The 25572-nt window shown below is 38.3% G+C and overlaps 3 protein-coding genes across 11 annotated transcripts in view; 2 read left to right on the forward strand and 1 right to left on the reverse strand.

Annotated features, from left to right (window-relative positions):
* The window catches only part of PDE8B (phosphodiesterase 8B), a 55306-nt gene extending 51546 nt beyond the window's left edge, over nt 1-3760 (forward strand). For all 8 annotated transcript variants that reach the window (XM_032213365.1, XM_032213370.1, XM_032213368.1 and 5 more), the window contains 3 exons: nt 1798-1965; nt 2767-2896; nt 3372-3760. In XM_032213365.1, the coding sequence (XP_032069256.1) occupies nt 1798-1965; nt 2767-2896; nt 3372-3493 (420 nt within the window). In that variant the 3' untranslated portion in view covers nt 3494-3760. The remainder of the gene's footprint in view (nt 1-1797; nt 1966-2766; nt 2897-3371) is intronic.
* A 116-nt stretch (nt 3761-3876) lies between these two features.
* WDR41 (WD repeat domain 41) overlaps nt 3877-25572 on the reverse strand; it is a 36211-nt gene continuing 14515 nt past the window's right edge. The window contains exons 8-14 of one of the 2 annotated variants that reach the window (XM_032213373.1): nt 23043-23150; nt 22014-22195; nt 20556-20677; nt 19894-19982; nt 14268-14401; nt 11531-11676; nt 3877-4657 (exon numbers count right to left, since the gene is read on the reverse strand). In XM_032213373.1, coding sequence (XP_032069264.1) covers nt 4594-4657; nt 11531-11676; nt 14268-14401; nt 19894-19982; nt 20556-20677; nt 22014-22195; nt 23043-23150 — 845 coding nt within the window. In that variant the 3' untranslated portion in view covers nt 3877-4593. The remainder of the gene's footprint in view (nt 4658-11530; nt 11677-14267; nt 14402-19893; nt 19983-20555; nt 20678-22013; nt 22196-23042; nt 23151-25572) is intronic. The other variant, XM_032213374.1, reaches the window with a different exon arrangement.
* Nucleotides 4664-9228, forward strand: LOC116505895. The gene is made up of 2 exons (XM_032213376.1): nt 4664-8166; nt 8214-9228. Exons 1-2 carry the CDS (start codon nt 7820-7822, stop codon nt 9151-9153), a joined length of 1287 nt encoding a protein of 428 aa, XP_032069267.1. The 5' UTR covers nt 4664-7819; the 3' UTR covers nt 9154-9228.

The raw sequence follows: 25572 nt of genomic DNA on the forward strand, positions 1-25572 counted from the left end.
ATTCCATCCCTGCCAATCTTCATTGAAAATTGAAAGCCAAACCGGAGCCTTTGGTTTTGAAAGTTCTCTGTAGTAAGGTAGCATTCATTTAATGCTGAAAATGCTCAGCCTAACGTTTTGTTTAGTTCTTTTGTAAACCATAGTGTTTCTCTGATTCTGCTAATCCTTTCTTTTCTATGAATGGTGCCATCACTGAATACGTAAATATAAGCACCCTTAATTGAAAATTGGTATTTGTGGGAATTTAGCAATGTGTATAGATCTAAGATTTTATTTAGAGTAACTCCAACACTACATTCTTTTAAATATGTACCTGTTCACATGTAATAAAGAAGGCATAGAGACTTCAGATTTACAGGCAAAATGATAATTTTATATTCCTATGGTTTTGGGAGAGCTACTTTCATAACTGTATTAATAAAAATATCCATGTGGAAAGATTTCTAAAAATATACAAAGGGCTAGAGGAAAATTAGCAATAAATATTTTTTACAATATTTTTCATATTGGACTCACCTATATCTACACCAGTAATGCTCAACCTTGGCAACTTTAAGATCTGCGGACTTCAAGTCCAGAATTCCCAAGCCAGCGTACTTAGTTCTTATGCATTAGGTGCTAAATACAAGAGCACTGGGGAGGCTGTGATTAAGGTGCAGTATTGCAGGCAAATTCTGCCCACAGCCTGGAGTTTGATCCTGATGGGGCTCAAGGATGACTCAGCTTTCCATCCTTCCGAGGCCAGTAAAATGAGGACCCAGATTTGTTGGGGGCTACATACAAATAATGCTTACATTGTGAAGTGTCCAGAGAGTGCTTTACATTGTGAAGTGTCCAGAGAGTGTTTTACAGCGCTATGGGGCAGTATGCAAGTCTAAATGCTATTGCTATACAGTATAATGAAAATCTATGGCTTTTTATACTTTTGTTTTGATTATATTATAAAATATATTATTACATTGCTTTTATAATACTTTGCACTTTGTATAATTGAAGTTTTGATCACCAGTTCCAACACTGGTTTTCCTTTGCAGGGGGTGGGGTGGTTGGCACATAGGAACTAGTTTAAGTAAGGTGAAGAGAAGGAACTTGCATTCTTTACTTCACAATTACTAGTATGGAGACTAATTTGTCTCAAAATGAAGCTCTTAAGGGATGCTGTGCTCAGGTATCACCAAATCAAATTGTGTTATATTTTGGAGTTTTATACAGCATAATTTCAAATACGCTTTTTTATTTTCTATAGTTAACAGATATGAGCCAATGCATATATAAAAATAAATTGGTTCAATGAAATAAGTGTAGTATAGGCAGCTAATATTCTATTATTAAAAATGCTTCAAGATGTTGTGACACTTGACACAAATGTGTTTATTGTATAGTGAGATAAAGATATAGAATAAATCAGTGGCCAAAGACAGACACATCTAAACAGGAATCCCTTATCTTTATTTTGGTTGATTTATTGTCATCATATTACTATAAATTGAGGTTTACAATATTTCTCTAACAACCTTGACTGAATTCTCAGACTACCAAATAATCAGTTTTCTGAGGATTGTACAATACCCACCACCCTGCCCCCAAAAGCAATGAAAAATATTTCAGTTAACAAATTATTGTACTTTCTGATAAGTCTAAGTAAGAAAGCAACTTCTTCACCTTACTCAAATATCTTGAATTCCAGCCAAAACCAAGTGACTATGTAGTTTTCCTTATGGTGCATAGAGTATTATAACATTATATAGTGACTTTGAGTGGTAATGCCAACTGACATTATGAATAACCATTTTCCAGAATGATAGTGGTGATTGTGAATACCCAAACAGTCTCAAGAACTTTCCAGATAACCAAACACTGATCAAGCGCATGATGATAAAATGTGCAGATGTTGCAAATCCATGTCGTCCTCTAGAATTGTGTATTGAATGGGCTGGGAGAATTTCTGAAGAATATTTTGCCCAGGTATGAATATACTGTTGTTAGAAAATCAAAGAAATGTTTTAGTCCTTCTAAAATCTAATGCTTGTGTATGAAAATCTTAATGTAATAATTTTATTCTCTTTACTGAACAACTATTTCCCATTCCCCAAGTTTTTAATTTAATTCCATTTGTATGGTGCTCTGCTTACATATTTGACTTTGGGTGATTAACACCATGTTAAAATGGACAATCTATTTCTCAATTGTCTTGTAAGAGATAGACTCTAATGCCAGAGCAGAGGTGGTATTCAGCAGCTTCTGACCAGTTCTGGCCAGTTCCGCCCCCATCTATTCTCTGCTTCCTGAGTCCCAGCTGATTCAGAGGGAATGGAGATTTTACAGTATCCTTTCCTTCGGTAGTAAAAAAAATGAATCCCACCACTGTGCCAGAACAATACCGTCAGCTCCTACCATGTTAAATGCTGACAAAACAAATTCTGATCTTGATATGAATTGTGTGAGAAAAGTAACAATAAAATAATTCTAAATAAGAAGTGAAATGCTACTTTTCATGCACATCTGTTATATGTCTTGTTTATTTTGGGGTACAGTTTGGTAAAAATAGACAATGATTTAACACTTCCCCTTATAAAAAATAGACTGTAGATCTAGTTTCATTTAGGATTACGTTTTCAGTTGCCAGCAAACTCAGTTTTGTTCATTGAGTTATAGAAGTTTTCTTTGCTAGATAAACTTAATCTCAATAATTAATTATAAAATGGACCATTAGTCTGCTTTTGTAATTTTCATCCTGGTTGTAAAGTTGAAAAATTCCCCCCACAGACTGATGAAGAAAAGAAGCAGGGCCTACCAGTTGTGATGCCTGTATTTGATCGAAATACCTGCAGCATCCCCAAGTCTCAGATATCCTTCATTGATTACTTTATAATGGACATGTTTGATGCTTGGGATGGTAAGAATTGTCATTTTTCCTCTTCTGTTTTAAGCAATGCATTTTTTATTGTTTTGCCTACGGGTTTTATGTGTTAAAGGATATCCTTGTCCTTTCTGTTATTTAGAGCCTAAAGGTTGTTTCCTAGCCAGACACAGTTGTTCTCGCAAGAGAATAAAGGGGGGGGGGAGTTTGATAGAATAGATTTGTTAATGAACATGTGCAAAAAAGTTATTACACTTTTAAAGTTTTATTAAAGTTATGTGGAAATATATCCCACATTCTGTTGTAAGGTACTTGAGGGAGGAAAAATTTTGAAGGGCTAAGTTATATGGTTGTGCTACTGCTAGGCATATAAAATGATTGTTTGTATATTAACAATTGACACTAACAATTGATACTAAATATACAAAGGCTGAAAGAATGCAGAAATTGTTCATGCTTTTAAAACAAGTATGGCATTGCTTTCCCCACCCCACCCCTCTGTATCTCTCAGCATTTGCATATCTACCTGGTCTGATGCAACACCTAGCAAATAACTACAAACACTGGAAAAAATTAGATGAATCAAAGTGTAGGAGCCTTCGTCTCCCTTCAGAGAATAACCTTGGAAGCTGAAGAGGACAAAAGAAAGATCAGAGCCTACCACATACACTGTGAACCATATACTGGTATGGACCCAAGAAGGGTTGAATTTCCTTCACAATGAAGTAACCAACTGGGAAATGTGGAGAAAAATATTGTTTCTCAATTTTAAATAGTTCAAAATTCTATAAAACTGTGGGCTTTTTTAAAAAATAAAGGACATAATTTAGAGACAAGAAATGGTTTATAAACGCTATCCTTTTTTTTGTGGAATAATAGATCCTTTTAAGGGTAGTTTTATAAAATGGTTGTAATTTGTCAAATGATATTTAATTTATTAGCCAAAATCAATTGTAAAGCAAGAAAAATAGCTTCTTTGAAAAATTTATGAACAGTATTTAATTTAAAGTTTATTTTACAAAAGCCTTGTTCATAGCAAGTATATATATTAATTATACACTTGTCACGTTTTTGACACTGAGAACAATTCATCCATAGAGACCCTAATATTTCAAACATGGTGGTATCTCATTTCCCATTCTATCGACTTCCAGGATCTACTGCAGATCTCTGTGTTTCCTCCTGCCACAGCCATGGGAGCCAGAGCTCTACCTTCAGATAGCTAGTCAGTCTTATAAGGACCCATTTGCTTGCTTGCTTCCAATTAGTAGAGCAAAAAAGCATATGTGTTGACCCCACTGAATGAGAAATCATTTCTTAATGTAATTGCTGATCTGTCAGACTTTGTTCTCATTTATACATTTACGATTACTGTGATTCAAGCCTGTCTATGCGTGGAGCCCTCCTCCCTATGCAGGCTTCCCAGCAGGTTTCATTATCAGGGGCAAGTTTGTATGCAGAGAGATAGCTCCCTCACTGGCCCTTTGTTACAGTGGGGACTTGCTGCACACTGTGATTTTTACAACAAGAAATCCTTGTATGTGTTTTGCTTGTTAACTAATCTTTTAGAAAATTGTAGTTGATATAAATTCACAAATTAAACAAACCCATAGTTTTCTCTGCCTTTTAATAGGTAACATCAGCCATATATGAAAGTCTAGACAAGTAGTAAAATGAACAACTAGCACTCCATCTTAAAACATTTCTTTGCATCTGCCACAATATGTCATGCTCTATGATGTTGTACAGTTCCAGATTTCATCTACATGCTTAGAAGAGGAATTGCTGGTACAGATCCTATGAGCAGAAAGTGACAGATGCTTTATATACATGAGCCGTAAATAAAACAAATCCTGCTTATATATTATGTAATATATGAGACTTATTAATAGAAAATCTCCAGAATTGACACCTATACAAAGGCCTCCAACCCTCTTTCTTAGAGAAGGGAAATGGATGCTCATCCCTCTATGAGGGGTAGGAAACCCCAGTGCCTTGATGTCCTGGATTGCAGCCATAGCAATTACTCTAAAGACCTTAGTGTTAAGAACATAAGCCACTTATATGCTGAATGCTGAAACCCCTAATATTAAAACCCTTTACTTAAAAAAACTAAAGTAATATAACCCTAATGATGTGGTTCATGTACTGAATGTAACTTTCTCATTCAAGTATGAAGTTTTTACATTAGATGCCAAAGCACAAATATTTTTACATTTACTTTAAACATAGTGGAAAAGTGTGATGGGGCCTTGCACTGGACAATGAGTGAAACCTATGCTTTTACACAACTGCCATTGATTTAAATTGAGATCACACAGGAGTTATTCCTAACAAATTGAGTTTTTTAAAATTACCCTGACTTCTAGTTTTCATTAAAATGGAAGCATTCTTTAAATAAGCTCATGAGCTTAGACAATCTTCACTTACTAGGTCATTTACTCAAATATTCTATTTCACTAATTATTTATATTGTGCTTTATAAGAAGCTGTAGAAAAATTGGCCTTTAAAGTAGAGTAGTATACTGCCCATCAAAAAGAAATCTGATTCTCTTCTGTATAGTCAGAGAAAATAAAACAGGTGAACTGAAAAATGACAATGATTGTAGCTTAAAGAATGTGCCAACATTTTTCAATGTTTTGTATCAAGTTATGTAAAATTGTATTATACTCTCATAATTCCCATGCTGAGAAATGAACAAAAGCTATATTTTTGTTAAAAATGTAATAGAATCTAACTCTGGTTGCTATGTATTAAAATGCTATATTGTGTTTAAAAACTTTGTATTTCCTGTTTAATTCGTCATTGCTATTTATTTCTATCGAAGCCTATATATAAAACTGAATTTTAATTAATTTTTTTCATATTGCCTCAGTTGCCATTTTTATTTGGAATGGATTTGATCCCAGAGAACCTTCCATTTTCCAATTGCTTCAGAAAAAAATTGGCAGGGGATGTTGTCCAAAACAGTGAAATATGTTGGAAGTAATAAAGGCCCTTTTTCTCCAAGGTGTGTGTGTGTGTGTTGGGGAGAGGGGGGGAATAGAAGATCACGTTTTGCTTTCACTGGGAGTGTTCTGTATTAACCCTGCTCAAGAGCTGCTCTTGCTTGTGAAATAAAAATTGAATTCAAATTATATACATTCCCAAATTTTATTCTTCTTCATGTACACTATTCAGTTTATCAATCACAACATAATAAGCAATGAAGACAACAATACTGTAAAATATGCCTCATATAACAAAAGCCTCGATTTTCAAAAATTCTCCACTTCTGTGTTACTTGCAGGTGTTAACAAAGAATTTTGATGTGCAGAATTCCTCATGAGAATTGGCTTTGAACCTGTATGTTTCAGTAGACTTCTACCGATTTGCACAATAACTTTTTTGTTCACAAACTGTTCTATATAATGTAGATTTTGAAGAACAAATATAGATTACACTGTTTTGTCAAAATATTTGAGCTGGCAAATCATTCAGTGAAATTCTTTGCCTAAAAGATTTATTTTGTACAAATCTGCAACATATTTCTAAAACTCAATTCTCTTTAGAAATCTGCCCCAACATTCAGTTTAACCCCTGATAGTATATGGGGAAAGAATAGCTTGACAATCCATAGATTCTAAACTGTTACTTCCTGACCGAGAGGATTCTTCAAACTCATAAATATAAGTTATCACAGAAATCTCAACATTTGGCATAAAACCATAGTAAGTGTATTCATTATGTTGTATGTTAAATTAGAGCAAAGCAAGATCTTCAAAATGAAATTCCAATTGATTGCTTCTATTATCTATCATCAAATGCTATTTCTTGGCAAGAAAATATGCCATTCTAATATCTTATGTTTAATAGGGCTGTACAGCAATCTGGATTCAGTCAAAAGGGTGCTTTGGGATATGTAAGGATACTCATACACCAGCTGCCTGTTGCTCCTTAAATGAAATTTTGCTTTTCCTGGGATCTGGCAAAGGGCTGTAGATTCGTGTTTGTTTCACCTGCCCTTAGGGAAATGTGAAGAACTGTTTGAAGGCACCACAAGAACCTTGGTGCATTTATTGAGTGAAAAATCCAAAATTTGGCAATGTCCCTGATTAGGTCATGGCTGAACAGAATGGTCTGTTTACCAAAATTCAGTTTCTGTGTAGAAACTAACAATGCTGGATCCTCTTCTCCAAAGTTGGTGGAGACAGCAGCCATGCATGGGTTAACTCTGTAAGTATCCAATAGGACTGAGTCTACAAAATGTGACATCATAGCTCCTGAGGTAGCTCCTCCCACTTTTGAGACTCAGTCAATCTTGGGCTGGCTGTACTTCTTGCTCTCTCCTCCAATTTTGGACAATTAAATAGTTTTAAACTTCTCAATTCAGACTAAAACCTTCAACTAAAATTTCTCCCTGCCTCTATTGGACTTTGCAAGGCAGGAGGATCTAGTGGCAAGGTAATCGTGCTCCTGCAGGTGGCAAGCAGGGCACCAGTGCTCCGCAGCAACCCTAGCTGCTGGCAGGCCCATGAGGTAACTCTGCTGCCTTGCCTAGGATTGGATCACCTTTTCCGTCACCTCAATACCATCGCAGTAGCCTTAAAAGGCTCCGCTGCCACACGACGCTGATTGAAGCTCGGCTACAGGCAACGGCCCTTTAAGCCACAGCCGCTTTCCCACTAGCGCAACTGCCGTGGCTGTGGCTTTGATCTCCCTGCTGCCCACCGCTGCAGAGACCAGTGGTATCTCCCTCATTGTGGGACGCCGCCAGCGGCTTCTGCAACGTAACCCTTGCTATCAGGGGCCGCTGCCAGCAGCTACCACCAATGCTGCCACTTGCCACCAATGGCCGTTTTGTCCCTGCCGCTCCTCCTAGCTCTACGAGGCTTGGGTTGCCTCAGCGGCCATTTTCTTTGAGCGGGAAAGGTTGCGGTGGCCATTTTGGGAGCCTGGAGGTGCCGTGAGTAAAGGCCATGGCTTCTCTTCCTGGCCAGGAATCCCCAGTGCCCTCAGTCTCAGTTAGATCTCCAAACCCCACAGCAGGCCCATCTGGGACCAGGGCTTCAAAGAAACGGGCAGCCCCTGATCCCTCTTCCACTGGGCATCCAGCTAAGGTATCCAAGCTGGCTTCTTTCCGTAAGGCCTCAGCTGGGGAGGCCGATGGTCTGGCCAGGGCCCCTCAAAGGCGGCCAAGGACAAATCAAAGGACAAATCAAAGAACAGAGTTTCCCTTCATACTTTCCAGTCCCAAAGGGTGCTTGAGGCTAGTCCCCCAGTCATCTTATCTTCAGATTCTGATGAGGCCTTTTCCCCTCCTGCTTTTCCTCTTCACCCGGAGGTCGCTAGGGGCCTAGTGGAATTTAAAATCAGTGAGGATGGGTCTGGGGAGGATCAGAGCCCTACTCCGGAACCAGACCTCTTATCCCAAGATTCTGGGAGTCCTCCATTCCAGTCTCACTCATATACCCCCGATATGGCAACCATCATATCAGATGCCATCGAAAGAGGCATTGCGGCAGGCCTCCAGCATAAATCTTCTTCCCATTCTACTCTACACAGGACTTCCTCCGGTTCCAGCAAGCATTGCAGGGGCAGAGACAGTTCCGTCTCTTTGTCGTGTGAGATTCCTGGCTTGTCTACCCAGCCATTAGTCTTTGGAGAGGAGGAATGTCCAACTAGGGACTCGGATCTGTTGGTGGCAGACCCACCTACTTTTGTGGGCCTCCGTAACCTGCTTATTTTTCACTCTCTTCTCTTTAAGGCTAAGAAGATACCTGGTATTCCCGCTCCTAAGTCATCCCAGGGAGCTGATCCTAACAAGACTGACACCACAGACCCCCTCTTCTCCAAGGTGGAGAAGGACATGATACCTTCACCCAGGCTATTCCTTGATGTGGTCCAGAATCAGTCGGTATCCCCAGGTACAGGCCCTCTCCCAAACACCCTGGACAAACGTCTCTACAATGTCAGACCAGAGCTGTTCAAGGTGCTCGAGGTACCTTCTAAAAAAGCTATCAAAAGACCAAGCAGCTGCTCCTCGGTAAAAGTAAGAATGACTCCAGAAATGGTCAAACCACTGGAGTGCTGGGTGTTCCCGACCATTGCCCAGGGGTCTCTCTTCAGGGAACCCCAGCGTCTCACGTTCACGACCAATGCTAGCCTGAGCAGGTGGGGTGCTCACCTGAACTCTCAGGTGGCCCAGGATCTGTGGTCCCACACCGACCAAACTCACAGCATAAATTGGCTGGAGTTGAGGGCCATCCATCTCGCCCTTCTTCACTTTCAGTGCGCAACATCCACATTCTGATTCGTGTTTCAAATGTTTTATTCATTTTCATTTTTCAATTTTGTACATTCACTTATATACTGAATATTTGCAATAATAATAAAATAAAATAAAAACCCAACCTAAACACAACTCATCATAAACCCAACCTGTCGCTTTCATACACCCCTTCTTCTCCCCCTCCAACTTTCCTTTCTCCCTCCAACAATCACCCCTCCTACTTCCCTTTCCCCTCCTATCTTCCTTTCTCGCCTTCCTCACCCTCCTTCCCCTCTCATCCTCCTTACATTCCCCTCTTCCTCCCTCCTTACTTCTCCCTCTTCTTTTCCTCTACTTCTCACTTTGGTGCATTTCTCTATTCATTAATCTATTCAATTACTAAAAATTGCGCTAAAAAGAAAAGAGAAGGAAAAAAAATAAAAAGAAAAATAAAAAAAAGAGAAAAATAAAAAGAAAAGATAAGGAACAACAGTATACAAGTGTATTCTTCTTATTCTATATATTGAGACTATATCTCCACCCACCCACCCACCCCCAATGAACCCCCCTCCCTAATCCCCTCCGACTTCCCAGGTCCCACACCCGGCACAGTTCAGTACCATTCACCTTCTAGAATATCTTATTAACAACGAATAAATCCTAGCACCTGAGCTTCTGCCTGCCCCTTTCTGCCAAAAAGGGGTGATATCTATTGATCTTAATTAGATATACAGACCAGAACTCTGAGAGGAGCTCCATTGAGCTCCTTCGGCGACAGACTCCGCCCCCAGGAAGTCCACATTCTGATTCTAACAGTCAATACAACTGCGAAAGCGCATATCAATCGCCAAGGGCTGTCTCGCTCATCGAGTCAGCCTTTCGCATGAGACTTTGGGCAGAGACCAACCTACTCTCCGTTCGTGCAGAGCATATTTCAGGCACAGGGAACACATGGGCGGACTGGCTGAGTCGCACGCTGATCGATCCTGCGGAGTGGAGCCTGAATAGTCGCATCTTCACGCAGCTGACCAGAAGGTACAGAGTTCCAGTACTAGACCTCTTCCCCACGTAGTTCAACAACCGTCGAGGTATTGCACATGTTAAGCGACACCAGGGTCAGAAGGAACAGATGCACAGTGGTGCAGATGGCGCCCTGGGCTCCTATACGCCTTCCCTCCCTTCCCACTGATCCAGAGGGTCATACGCAAGATGCTAGAGGAGGAGGCGGAACTTCTACTCCTTGTCCCCCACTGGACGCGCCGGCCTTGGTTCACAGACTTGGTGAACTTATCAGTGGGCCCATCGTGGCGACTCCCATTGTCAAAACCACTTCTCCATCAGGGGTCAATCCACCATCCCAACCTTCAATGTTGCGACTAACCGTCTGGAGATTGAGCAGGTGGCCTTAAGAGCTGCAAGCCTATCTGATAAGGTTATTCAGACAATCCAGGCATCTCGATGCCCCTCCATTAATAAGATTTATGATGCCACTTGGTTGACCTTTAAACCTGGTGCAATCAAAGGGACATTGTTCCTCTCAGGGCTTCCATCGCCAACATCCTCAAATTCTTACAATTTGGACAAGATAAGGGACTTTCACCAAACACGCTCAGATGCCACATAGTGGCCCTCTCTTCAGTCCTCACCCCCCCGTCCTTCCTAACCACTATCCTTGCACCCACATGTACAAGGGCGAGACCAACTTCAGCCCTCCTGTTACACATAGATTCCCTACGTGCGATTTTGCTAGGGTCCTTGACTTTCTCACCAAACCTCCATTCGAACCCTTGAGGTCAATTTTGCTACATCTCCCACTGAAGGTGACCTTTCTAGTCATGGTCACCTTAGCGAGGCGAATCTCGGAATTGGCGATCCTTTCTATCAGAGACAATCTGTGTGTTTCAGTCAGATACATTCGTTCTCCAGCTGGACCCCACATTCGTCCCACTTTTGACAAAGTTGAGTAGTAGACTGCTGTGTTGTATGTGATCTAGATAGAGTGTCCTCTCTCCTATTGACTATATATTGAGGCTAGGTCCACACGAAGCATCAGGGTGGGGACGGCTGCTGTCTCCACCGTCCTGAGAAAGGGCGTATCATGTAAGCACCAACACTCATTCTACTCATCTTCGTCAAAAGCGGGAGGAGCTACCTCGGGAGCTACGATGTCACATTTTGTACACTCAGTCCTATTGGATACTGATGGAGTTAACCCATGCATGGCTGCTGTCTCCACCGTCCTGAGAAAGGATGTGTTAGGTAAGCACCAATGCCCAATTATCTAAATTTATGGCAAATTCAGTAAGAAAAAACACCACTTAAATATTTTTTTTAAAACAAACATAAAATTATACCCATTTATTTTAAATATGTAATATAAATAGCCTATTTGTAGTTTATACATTATTTCATCTCAGACCTTAAGCGCAAATCTTCAATTTGTTCCAACTTATGAAATAATATTAAGCTGCGCAGTCTTGACTCTTGTTCTCCATCTTTCCATAGAATAATAAGGTGATCAGCAGAGCATGTTGCTATGCCATGCTCACCAAAATAAAGGAACATCTGCAATTAAAAATCATCAAAATAATGTAGTCAACTATCAGATGTCAGAAACATTCCTATTAAATAAAACTAATCAAAGAAGTATTTTTACAAAATTGTACATGTTCTTTATAATAGTAGTAAAGTAATGAATAGTAATGAACATGTTCAAGATTTATCTTCAGAACATCCAAGCAAACTAGCAATGGTAAAAAAAAGAATTTAAATCTATAAATCATAAAATGGTAATTTGAAAAGTGAACATAAAGGTCAAGATCTAAAATGTGATTTGAGATAGGCTTGATTACACTGCATGAGGTTTGTAGCGTCATTGTACAAGATACTGTACAAACATTCTCCTATCATAATAGGTCTTCACATTTTTTATGAAATAAATCCAAAATGTCATATGAAGTCGCTGCCAAATTACCTAAACGCAATCAAATTACAACAGTATGCCCACGTCTTTATGTGAAAAAAACAATGGTATATATTTATTCTATCTTTGGTATATGAATGTTATGTAAATAGCATTGTGTGAAATTATTGTTTCTATTTTGATTAAATCTATATGTAGTTTTTAGTTCAAATATACTAAATCTGCATGATAAAAGCATCATTTAACAATAAAGTATTAAATAAAATGCAAAGAATGGTAATAATTTAGTATCTTGAGAATTCTGGGCAAGCAGAATATCAAATAAATCAACATATAGCAAATTTCAGTGTAACTCTAAATATAGACAAATAGCTTGATATCAAGATAGGTTGATATCAATCCACAAAGTGACACTGTGGGTATAAATAGGAGAGTTTTGTTAAAAGTTAGAAAAAGTGAGTTTTGTTATACAGGTAGTCCTCGTTTAATGACCATTCAAGGTTACAATAGCACTGAAGTGATTTATGTCCATTTTGTTACAGTTATGACCTTTGCAGCATTCCATGATCATGTGATCAAAATTCAGAAACTTGACAACTGGTCAGTGATGGGATTCAAAAAAAATTACTATTGGTTCTGTGGGCGTGGCTTGGTGGGTGTGGCAAGGGAAGGATACTGTAAAATCTCCATTCTCTCCCCACTCCAGGGGAAGGTTACTGCAAAATCCCCATTTCCTCCTGATCAGCTGGGACTCGGGAGGCAGAGAATAGATGGGGGGGGCAGTCAAAGATGGTATTTACCGGTTCTCCGAATTACTCAAAATTTCTGCTACCAGTTCTCCAGAACTGATCAGAACCTGCTGAATACCAACTCTGCAACTGGTTCATATTTAGGGCCCTTGCAGTGTCCTGGGATCATGTGATCACTTTTTTACAACCTTCTGACAAGCAAAGTCAAAGGGGAAGCCGGATTCACTTAACAACTGGCTTACCAACTTATCAACTGCAGTGATTCACTTAACAACTGTGGCAAGAAAGGTCGTAAAATGGGGCAAAACTCAATTAACAAATATCTCACTTAAGAAGACAAATTTTGGCCTCAATTGTGGTCATAATTTGAGGACTACCAGTATTCCCACTAAATAAAAGAAATTCTTGAGAAATCATTTTTAAAGATTCACTTCATAGACCCTTTAGACAGAAATGACTGTGCAAGCATATTGTATATTTCCCCATCAGAGTTTTAGGAGAACCTTTTAAACATGTTCATTTTGCCATGCTAGCAAAACCGTAGCACTTAACGTATATACCGCTTCATAGTACTTTACAGCTCTCTCTAAGCAGTTTACAATGTTTACAATCTGGGTCCTCATTTTACTGACCTTGGAAAGATGGAAGCCTGAGTCAACCTGAGTCAGGATTGAACTCCAGGCTGTGGCTGAGTTGGCCTGCAATACTGCATTTTAAACATGATCATGTAATTTCATACATAGCTGTTGTTGCCCAGCAGGATCCGACTGAGCTGCTGATGGACTCGGATAGCGAGGAATCATACAAGTCTGCCCTGGGCGATGTGGAGGACCCTGGGCAGGGTTCAGACTCAGAGCAGGGACCAGAGAGGCTGGTTGGCCACCAGGAGGCGCCTGAGGCATGGAGCAGTGGGGAGGATCAAAGGCAGTTTGTCCCTGATGCTAGATTGAGAAGGGCTGACAAACGGAAGCAGCAACTCCGTAGGCAGACTCACAGAAGATGATTAAGCACAGGTGGTGGTTGATTGGCCCCTCCCAAGAGAGACTATAGGTGAGGCGTTGGGAGGGGACATTTGCAGGAAACAACAGTTTGAATTAGTAGTTAAGAAAATCTATCTGTGTATTCTAGTCATGTCTGTTCGTTTGGACTATCTACGTTGCTTCGTTTGAACTATCTGGGTTGTTGCTGAGCTACTCTATTGAATGTGAGTTGCCTGGGCCCTCAGCCAAAGGATTCGTTATCTCCATCATTGAACAGTGGCAAACAGCCAAGCCTGTGTTCTGGTTTATTCACAGACCGGGGGGTCAGAACACATAGCTATCAAACATGTTTCCTACACCAATGCAGGTATAAGATAAAATGTTCTTAGGACTAAAAAAAAATCCCCAAGTATAAGGCAACCAAAGCCAAGGTAAGAGTTATCTTAAAAAGTAGCCCCCATACAAAAGCAACTTCTGTTATCTGCCGTTCTAGATCCAACAAACCTGTACAGCTGCCGAGTGTCCAATCAGATCCCCAGTTAGGTCAAGGGAAAAAATAGTAGCACACTCTGGTGCCTTTTTAGCTGTGTGATTTGCTTGTTTGCTTGTCCTGCCAAATCCCCAGATATTGAAAAAACCTGGAATATAAAGAAAAGGTTTTTTAAAAAATGAGTTGTTTTTTTCTAGCCCCAAACATTGTTCTGTTCTGTTCACACTCAAAATCTGATAATTATAAACTTTGTTGCATTACTTCTTTTATTTGCATCTATTCTTGCGATTGCTCATGTATAGAGTGAGTTGTCAGTCACTGAAGACTACATTTCACTTCAAAATATTATGTAATCATAATCATGTTATATGTAAGAACAAAAATGTCTAATTCAGATCACATAGTTTAGAATAAGCCAAATAATTAAATGCTAATATTTATTGTGAACAATAGACCCAATGTTGAATGAAATCAGTTAAAAATAATGCCAACTATTGACTTCCTGGGGGCGTGGCCTGTTGCCGAGGAGGGCTCCACCGAGCTCCTCAGAGATCTGGTTTGTATATCTAAATAAGATCATAGATAGCACCCCTTTTTGGCTAAGAAAGGGGCAGGGAGGATAGCTCCGTAGGCTAGGGTCTATTCGTAAGCCACAGCCTTTTTCTTTTTTCGGGCTGTGGAAAGAGATTAGATCCAGTCGGAGCGGAGCTCTTATCTCCAGCCATTTCTTCTCAGCTGCCTTTTTTTTTTCTAGGCAGCCCCAGACAGGCTAGCCCCCCCCAGGACAAAACAAAGGTTTTTTCAAGCTAGAATTGATACGGGCGGGTCCCACCCTGTGAGATTTATGCTTTTATTACTATCTTAAATACCAGCACCATTTGTCTTAGAGACTTCTTTGTTCTTTGTCTAAATGGACTTCAAAATGGCGATTTCTCTCCGTGGATGATTGATACTGGATGTACTTAGCCGGTTTTATCTTCCTGCAGACCGCTCCTTAACAAAATAAACTCTTCTTCTTTGGAAATAGAGGGGAGCGAAGCGCTGCTTACTTGTTTATTTATTATGGCACCCAGGTCAAAGAAGCGTCTTGCTACAAATGTGTCTAAAGAATTTAAAGAATCTTTACTGGAAACACAGCCTTTGTCTCCTATGCCCTCTACTGGAGAATTTTTAACACAGGAATATCTCTTTAAAATGTTTAATGCCTTTAAACAAGAAATTAAGGATTTTGTATTGGAACTATATGATGATTTAAAGTCTAAAGTTAATCAGATGAAGGCGAATACGTTTGCAGCCGTGTCTGCCCTGTCAGATTACTCTGCTGAAATAGAGAATAAATTGGAAAGTCTGGAGAAGGCTAATTTTAATTTGACTACCAATATTCAAATTTTACAACAAAAAATTAGAGACACTGAACAACAGCTTATGATGATAAATTTTAATAGGAAGGCATTTGCAATAAGAGTCAGAGGATTCCGTGAAAAGGAGCAAGAGAATTTGAAACAGACCTTTGCTGAAGCCTTCAGCCATGCGCTGGGAAGCCCGGGACTTAACTTTGATTGGCAGATTCGGAAAATCTATCGCCAGAACTCATTGATAGCGGAACAGCGACAGCTCCCGAGGGACATAATTATACATTTCTCTACAAAAGAATCTAGAAATGCGATTGTACAAAAGTTTCATAATAACAGTCTCCGAGTTGACGGCCAGGACCTGATTGTTTTCAAAGATATTCCTTTTCAGATGCTGAAAGCAAGAAGGGACTACACCTTTTTAACTAAGGAGCTTAGGAGTCAACAGATTCGATACAGATGGGAGGCCCCTGCCGGTATCACGGTTACATTTGAGAATCAAAGATTTCGTCTTAACTCTGTTTCGGAGGCTCAAGATTTCTATTGTAGGACTCTGAAGGCGGGACTTCCTGACGCGCTTGGAAGAGAGGAGAGACAAGCGGAAGGAGAAGGCAAGCGGCCGGCCATGTGGCTGCAAGATGGAGGGGGTAGCCCCTCCTCCCTCGGAGAAGCAGAAAAATGGAGATCGAAAATTTAGACATTTTAAAATGCTTGCTAAAGTTGAGGACTGAATGGGGGTTTGAGACCCCTCTCCGGTAGAAAAGCGGACTAATTTTTATCAGAAGGGAAAGCTGGGTGAAAACTACTTTGAGCTAGATTTTAAATTAACGTTAGCATAAATTTGATAGTGGTAAACATCAGACAAGCAAGGGATGAGGGTAAAATTTACGTTGTTTAAAGCTTATTAGAACAGAAAGCTGGTTGGGATTATCTTAAGATAAGTGTAAAAAGAATGCGGAATGATTTATGTTGTTTAAACTTTGTTAGAAGGGACTACTTTAAAATAGAAGGTTAACTGACTCTTGCTGAAAGTATTATTTGAATATGTGGAATGATCCATGCTATTTAACTTTTATTTGAAGGGAAAGTTGGTTGAAATCGCTCTGAGTTACATTTTAAACAAATGTTAGTATAAATTTGATAGTGGTAAATATCAGACAAGTAAGGGATGAGGGTAAAATGCATGTGGAATGAACTACGTTATTTAAATCCTATTAGAAGAGGAAGTCGGTTGGAATTACCTTAAGATAGAAATTGATTCCTGTGTAAAGTAATATTTGATCTACGCTGCTTGATCCATGCTATTTAATTTTTATTTGAAGGGAAAGTTGGTTGAAATCGCTCTGAGTTACATTTTAAACAAATGCTAGTATAAATTTGATAGTGGTAAATATCAGACAAGTAAGGGATGAGGGTAAAATGCATGTGGAATGAACTACGTTATTTAAATCCTATTAGAAGAGGAAGTCGGTTGGAATTATCTTAAGATAGAAATTGATTCCTGTGTAAAGTAATATTTGATCTACGCTGCTTAATTTTACTAAGAAGGGGAAGCTTGGCTAGATTATTTTGAACTACTGTTTGAAAAGGGGGTTAAGAAAGATCATTTACGCTGTTCAAATTTTACTAGAAGGGAAAGTTTGATTACTCGTCTGTAAAGTTATATTTGAATATATGGCATGAACCACGTTGCTTAAATTTTATCGGAAGGGATCACGAGGTTTAGGAAGAGGAACGGGAGAATCTACAGAAGGTTGGGGTAAATAGCAAAGAAGTAAGAGACGAGAATAAAATATAGATAGAATGATTTATACTATTTAAGCATAGATAAAGATGGGGGGCTGAGATCAACACAAAGAGTGGTTTCTTATTTTTTTTTTCTCTTTTTTTTTCTTTTCTCTTTTCTTTTCTCTCTTCTTTTTTTTCTGTTTTTCCTCTTTTGATATATTACTTTTATTCTTTTTAATCCATATGTATACAAGATATTTTAGACAGAAGGTAGTGCCAGGTGTGGGCCCTGGGAAGTCGGGAGGATTAGGGATGGGGATTTGTGGGGGTGGGGTGGGGGGGGTGGTAACATAGTCTAATAAGAACAAGAATGTATTTATATACGGCGGTTCTTTTTTTCTTTTTTTCTATTTTTTTTCCCTTGGTTCATTTTATCAGATCAAACAACACTCGAATAAAGGCATACACCAAGGAGGGAGGTAGAGGGAAAGAAGAGGGAGGAGTAAGGAAGGAGTAAGGGAATGTAAGGAGGGTGTCCGGGGAGTAAGGGGAGAAGGAAGGTTTGAGGGGGAAGGGAAGTAGGAGGGGAGTGTTAGAGGGAGAAAGTTGGAGGGGGTAGATGGGGTGTATGGAGGATGGAAGGGTTAGGTGGGGTTGTGAATGATGAGTTGTGTTTCCTTTTTATTTGTTCGTTTTATTCCCTTTTTCTTTTTTTTTTCTTTTCCTATAGTAAATACCCTGTATATAAGTGATTGTAAATGGAATGTGAAAAATGAATAAATATATTTTAAAAAAAATAATAATAATGCCAACTATTTATATTAAACAATATACATTTTTGAGCCATAATATATGCAGCCACAATAAATGAATAAAAATGTAGTTAAGATAATCCAGCCATTGTACTTTAATTTACTATCTGTGTCCTTAGTTCAATAGGCAGAGCCTTCTGAAGAGCCATGTCATAACTTCAGGGCAAGAGCCTGAGGTAATTATAGTTACCTCAGCCTATATATTTGTACCTATATAATTATAGTTATATCAACCTTAGTTTTTATATAAACTTTTACTTACTACATAAACCTTGACTTGTTTTTTTTGTAAAGGCCAGATTAATTTTCACTAACTTCACCACTTCGTTAGTGCAATGGCAAAGTCTTCTTGCAAATGGTATTCCACTCAAATCTATGTTTCAGCCAGTGAGGAAAAAGCAATAGCAATAGCAATAGCAGTTAGACTTATATACCGCTTCACAGGGCTTTCAGCCCTCTCTAAGCGGTTTACAGAGTCAGCATATTGCCCCCACAGTCTGGGTCCTCATTTCACCCACCTCGGAAGGATGGAAGGCTGAGTCAACCTTGAGCCGGTGAGATTTGAACCGCTGAACTGCAGATAACAGTCAGCTGAAGTGGCCTGCAGTACTGCACCCTAACCACTGCGCCACCTCGGCTAGCATTTAACCTAGCTTGTTAAAACAACCTGATATTTGCTAATATTATTATTATTTCTAAATAAGGAGCTATCTGAAAGGCATAGTTAAATGCGTAGCTGGAAATTAGGCACATTTATGGTATATCTGGATACCAGTGCCTCACTAATATGGGACATTTTTGGAACTAAAGAACTTGCTTGAAAGTTCCAGTAACAACTTGCATTGGCACTTTTAAATAGATTGATTTTTGACTACTTTTAACAGAAAAATAGAAAAACAGAATTGTAAACGACCTTGGAGGTCTTCTAGTCCAAATACAGCACAATTAGAAGATCCTATACCATTTCATACAAATGGTTATCCAATCTCTTTTTAAAAAACTTTCAGTGTTGGAGCATTTATAACTTCTGGAGGCAAGTCATTCCACTGATTAAATGTTCTAATTGTCTATTTGGTTCTAGGTTAGTTCTCTCCTTGATTAGTTTCCATCCATTTATTCTTGTACTACCTTCAGGCGCTTTAGGATAGGTTGGCCCCCTCTTCTTTGTGCCAGCCCCTTAGATATTGGAAGAGTGCTATCATGATTATAAACAGAACCACTTATTCTCCATATAGCAATACACAAATGTACCTTTTCTTCAAAATTGGTATATGACTTTTTGGCTGAAACAACCATATCTCTAATTCATTTAGCTAGTCATTAAATTTAATGGGATAAAATGTATTCTTGCCATTCTGAGACAATCTATGAGAAAAGCCGCACCATCACATCCTATTGTAACCTATTTTTATTCAAGGCTATAATATGGCAAAGTTTCTTATTCAGAAGGAATAATTCTACTTTACCCATAAATGGCTCTAGAATTAAATGCAATTTTTAAGTTGAGAAACATTGTTCCATTTAGAGAACATGTGTACTTTTCTACTAAAGGCAATATATACATTTTACTTTTTTCCTAAAATAAAACAAAATATTGGATCTGCTTTGCTTTCAAAATTTTCACAAATACTACTAATAATAAAAGGACAGAAGTACATCTTTACTATTATAAATGGGATTCTAAAGTAGATAAGCTATGGCTGATCACTCATTTTTATGCAATTAATCTTATTTTTTTGTATACAGACCTGATGGAACAGGTTCAGCTGTAAGATGTTGCTTTTCATGTAATTCCCACATACGAACACTACCATCTTCTGAACAAGATATTAATTTTCTATAAGAATAAATCAAATAGTTGTGAAGAAGAGTATTGCACAACTCTACAAATCAGTTGACACTCATTTTTAAAAGTAGCATTTATCTCTAGAATTGCTTTTATCAATTTACTTACACAATTTTCTGTTTTATCAAGTATAGGCAGCTTACAGCCAATCAAGTTTAGAAAAAACACATACAATTAAGGCTAAAACAAGTGGTTTCATCACAAATGTGATCATCCAATTTAAACCAGAATGGAGAAGGGAAAAACATGTATGTGGAAGATTTCTATGATAGGTTTTGCTTGTCCTCTCTGGAGCTATACTGTGGAGCTATGCTATCTCAAAGAATAAAATCTAGGGATTCTACCAGATCCGAGATTTTTGTTTCTTTGTTAATACTTTTTTTTTTAAAAAAATAGCTTACATTTAAAAAGAGGTTGTTTGGGCTAAAGATTAGGTTGCCTGCACACAGACTATGATAGGATTCAATGTAAAGAAAGTTTAAGAGAGAAAATGCATAAATATTAAGCATGTTCCTGATCATCTTGCTGAAAGTAAAAAATGTATGAAATGTATGTAAATTGCACCTGTTAGGAACATTGGTAATATGCAGGATATTGGAATCATGAGCAGTCTTCTGGAAGGCAATCACACGCTTCATCTGAAGGTTATATACATAGATGCCTTTGCCAACAGCAGCAAAAATAAACTGGAAAAAATAAGTCAGTAAAACATCAACAAAAAATACATACTTTATGTAAGAGGTTTCCAATTATTTCTAATTAAGTCAAATATGTAAGAAGGAAAGAGCTATGCACATCCTGATTTATGACTACTATATTTATTAACATATATTGGACTTTAGTTTATATTAATAGTATAATCCATCTACCATAAGGCCCACAATCATAGAGTGCACTTCTAGAGCGGCCTCTGCTGGAAGAATCAGAAGCCGAGTTCGGAGTTTGGAAGCCAGAGAAGAAGTTATGCTCGGAGCGCAGCGGCGGTGGTGCCCTGGCCATGCAGGGAGAGCTGGGCCAGGGCATGATGAGGCTGGGAGGCATGCGAACTGGGGACAGAACAGGTGCTCGCGCAACCACCCTCTCCAGCTGGCCAGAGCTCCATGCACTGACCTAGGGAGTATCCCGAATGTGCCAAGCCGCGGGAGCTGGGGGAGCAGGGAGAGCACCACGTGGCTTGGCGCCTTAGGAATACTCCTTAGGTCAGTGAATGGCGCTCTGCCCGGCTGGAGAGGGGGTTTGCCGGGCAGCTGCTCATGAGCATGGTCACCTCATGGCTGCTTCACCCCCGAGGCTCTTCAGGAATCCGCTCACAAGGGAGCAGCCGCCAGCCCCAAAACAATAAGCCCTCCCCTGATAATAAGGCCCAAGCCATATTTTGTGGGTGAAAAGAAAATAAGACCCTGTCTTATTTTCGGGGAAACACGGAACATGTACATTTTCCCTTCCTTCGTGGAATTTAAAACAACATGCATAGTATTCCCAGCTGCATCACATATCCTGACTCATATAGCAAGATCAACTTGACATACACATACTGCCAAATACTCCCAGTAATTTATGGTTACTCAATAAAGTAAACCAAAATGTTAAGATTACTATAAAATGTAAGGAAAATAGGAAAACAAGAGGAATAATACAGAATTTATTTTTTTTCTGAATGAGAATTCATTTCAATAATGAGGATTTCATTCACAAATTATATTTTCCATATTCATATTTAACTCATTACTACTAATATTGTACCAAGTACATTAAAGTATATTCTACTTCAGTTTTGAAATGAAGTCACCCATTTGCATTTAATGGTCTTATATATGAATGATTTTCATCTACAATGCTAAAGGTAATTTTCAAACCTAAGACTATCCATAGACGCCTTGCTTAGGACTGATTAACAGTATTTCTAGTTGGGTTGAACATAACATACAACTGAAAAATAATCCAATTATAATAAGGTAATAAGGTATCATTTATTAACAATGAAAATAGTAATTTACATAATTTTTATACTATTATTTTTACCTCATCATCAGAAGTTAAATCCTGAATTGACATTTCATTTTGACTTTGTGATAATTTTATTTCTTGTTGAGGGTTCACATGAAGAGATGCATCCCAATTGCATTCATACCCTCGCATTGTCCAGTCCAATGAATTCCACACAATCATTTCACCAGCATGGGAGCCAGTTGCAAAAATCAAATCTAGATATCAAAATAGTAAATACTGATATTGATAATTAGCAATCTCTTCTTTATTCAAATATTTGGATTTTTAAAATGACAATATATATTATGTTTTATAAAGAGAAATGTTTGTAAAGAGTATAATCCAATGGTTCCCAACCTTTTTTTTGGCTATGCTCCACCTAAGCATCTCTAAAATCCTGACAAGACTGACAACCCCACCCCCACCCCCGGTGACATATAATTCTTACTTTACTCAAAAAGTGTACTCTACTCATATGGAGGAAGCCTAAAAGGCCCTTAATTTGCTTTAAACAAGATTCAAATTGCCCCCATTAAAAATGAAATTGCCTTCCTTGTGGGGCATATGCCCCACATTGGGAACCACTGGTATAATCCTTTTCAAACAGGAGGATTTAGTAAAACATAGAGAACATTTCTGCAGGCTACTGACTGGCAACTTATGAACTTTAAACTAACCATGGCTTGCTGAAACCAACCATTAAAATTTTTTCCAGCAGCTTAATTCTACTTTGCTGTTACCTTAGTCTGAGCTCTCTAAAATAGAAACCGTAACTTTCTACTATAGACTAAAAGACTCATCTTTATAAGATATAAAGATTCTGTATCTTTACCAAGGCAGCCTACAAGAATGTGCCATGTTTATTCCTCCCAGCCCCCTCCCCATATTTCTGGTATAGACAATTGGAATATTTAAAAATAAAAACTTCTAACTTTATTAAATAAAAGTTCATAGAGGTATATAAACTCTAGTTGGCAAAGGTAGAAGATAGTTATGAAAATATGTAATGTGTAATGAGCGTTGTACCAATCATTACAAATAATAAAACTGAAACAGGCTTACCACTGACACTGATCAATGATACAATATTATCCTGGTGATCAATAAGACGTTTTATTTCAGACACATCCCATTCGGTTCCATCTCTGGAAGTTTTCAGTTTTAGAATTACTTGGAAGACAAGATTCATGTTAAAAAAACTTTAATAAAGTATAGATATAGGAAACTATATTATTTGAAATATTGTTCTTTACTTCTATCAGTAACATGTTTGTAGTAGTTTTCACCTATAATGCTTTTATCTATGATATACCGTTCCATTACCATGCCTTCTTTTCTGTATTTACTCGAGATGATTGCCTTCTTTTCTGTATTTACTCGAGATGATTGTTAGGAAGTATTTGGGGAAGATGAAAGGGGTGAAAAATCACTTTTAACGTTTGGAATTATGTTTTCTGTTATATATGATAGAGATGCTAGAAAATTATCTATCAGTACACCATGTTGTAGATCTGATTCAAAGGTGCTTGGGGATAATAAAAATACAGATTTATTTATTGATTTAAATAAAAGTCTCTGGTGATTGGAAAGGCCCAACAGAGACTTCATTTCCTTAGAGTTCTGTGAAAAAATCAGGTGGAACAACGGCCAATGACCTCTTTCTATTGGTCCACCATAGAAAGTGTCCTTGCATATTGCATTACAGTATGGTATGCTGATTTAACAGCTGTGGACAGGAAGGCACTACAGAGAGTGATCAATTCGGCATAAGAAACTATTGGTTGCCCTCTGACACCACTGGATGACATCACCAGATCTCGAAGATACTCAGAGATGATGTCACCTGGTCAGTGTCTCTTTGCACTTCTACCATTGGGCAGAAGAGATCAAAGTCTAGCCAGCCGAACCAATAGGTTTAAAGATAGTTTCAATCCATGGGCTGTCAGACTTTTAAATACAACCACAATAACTCCATGCACATGCTAGTTTTTTTTCTTTCTTTTTTTTGTTTTCTGCTATAATTTTGCACCAATGAGGTTAAAACCAGTTTCGTTGTATTTAAGTACAATGACAATAAAGATTATACTTATACTTAGATTTGATTACTATAGCTGCCCATCTCAGCAAACAACTCTGGGAAGCTCACAATTCAAAAACACATTATTACAATTAAAATCTTAAAAATATTTAAAAACAGTAAAAACTATTAAAACAATAAACAACATTAAAACTTCCAATTCAATAGCTTTTTAATAACAATATTTATCTTTATAATTACCATAATGTGCCATACTTCTTGTGGAGAATAGCACTCACTATTTATTAAAAACCCAAAAATCATCTATGCGCCTTTCCTTGATTTCAGTGAAAGAATTAGGTAATATAATTCATAACTATAGTAGTCCTCAATTTATGACAATTTAGCTCAACATTTCTGTTGCTGAGACATTTGTTAAGTGAGTTTTGCCCCATTTTCTGACCTTTCTTGCCACACTTGTTAAGTGAATCACTGCAATTGTTAAATTAGTAACATGTTTGTTAAATGAATCAGGCTTCCCCATTGACTTTGTTTATCAGAAGGTTGCCAAGGGTGATTACATGAACCCTGAGACACTGCAACAGTCATAAATATAAACCAATTGTGAAGAATTTTGATTATGTGACCATGGGAATGCTGCAACGATCATAAATGTGAAAAACGATCTTAAGTCACTTTTTTCAATGCCATTGTAACTTCAAACGGTCTCTAAATGAACTGTTGTAATTCAAGGATTATATGTACAAGAAAAGATTATCATCATTCTAATATTGATAAACACATAAAAAGCTGAATTTCCCTAGTGCATTTCGCTACTGTAGAGATTAAAGTAGATAACTTCATGGAGCTATATAAGCTAATTGCCAATCTAAACACTGTCAAGAACATCAAGATGTTTGGAAGTGGCTTTCAAGACTGAAATCAGTCCCACTAGTTAGATCAGGCCAAGAAATCAACTCCACAGGATGACTAAAATTACTTTTATTAAGACTGGCTATAGTAGCAAAATCTTCAAGTCTGAATATATTGTACTTTCTATTCCTCTTATAAGGAGGAGTCTACTCAAGCTACTTCTGAATGTTATCTGGGCAATCTGGACTAGAGGTGGGTTTCAAATCCCAGGGCTACCCGTTTGCTTGTGCGCGCGTTCACATGCGCAATACGTCTGCGCATGTGCAGAAGCATCCGGGCAGGTGGGCAGAGCCTCCGGCCGCTGCTACTACCGGCTCAGCCGATCTGGGCCAAATCAGGAGCAACCCACCTCTGCAATGTTTTACGGCTTGCTGGAGTTTGCCTATCTCCATCAAGGTCATCTTCCTTACTCTCTATAACTATTTATAGCAGGAGTTTACAACCACATGTAAATCTGAATGACAGAAGAGAAAACATATTCCATTTGCAGTGAACTATCAATTTGCCTATATTTAACTATGTTTAATTAAGCTACATTTATATTATATACAAGTTAAAGTCCATTTCTTATCCTGGCTCCATCGTTTGAAACGTGAAATATGGATTCCAGCTCTAGCTATTCAAAGATCAGATGTGGTGCTC

Source organism: Thamnophis elegans, chromosome 3, assembly GCF_009769535.1.
Source record: "Thamnophis elegans isolate rThaEle1 chromosome 3, rThaEle1.pri, whole genome shotgun sequence".
NCBI lineage: Eukaryota > Metazoa > Chordata > Lepidosauria > Squamata > Colubridae > Thamnophis > Thamnophis elegans.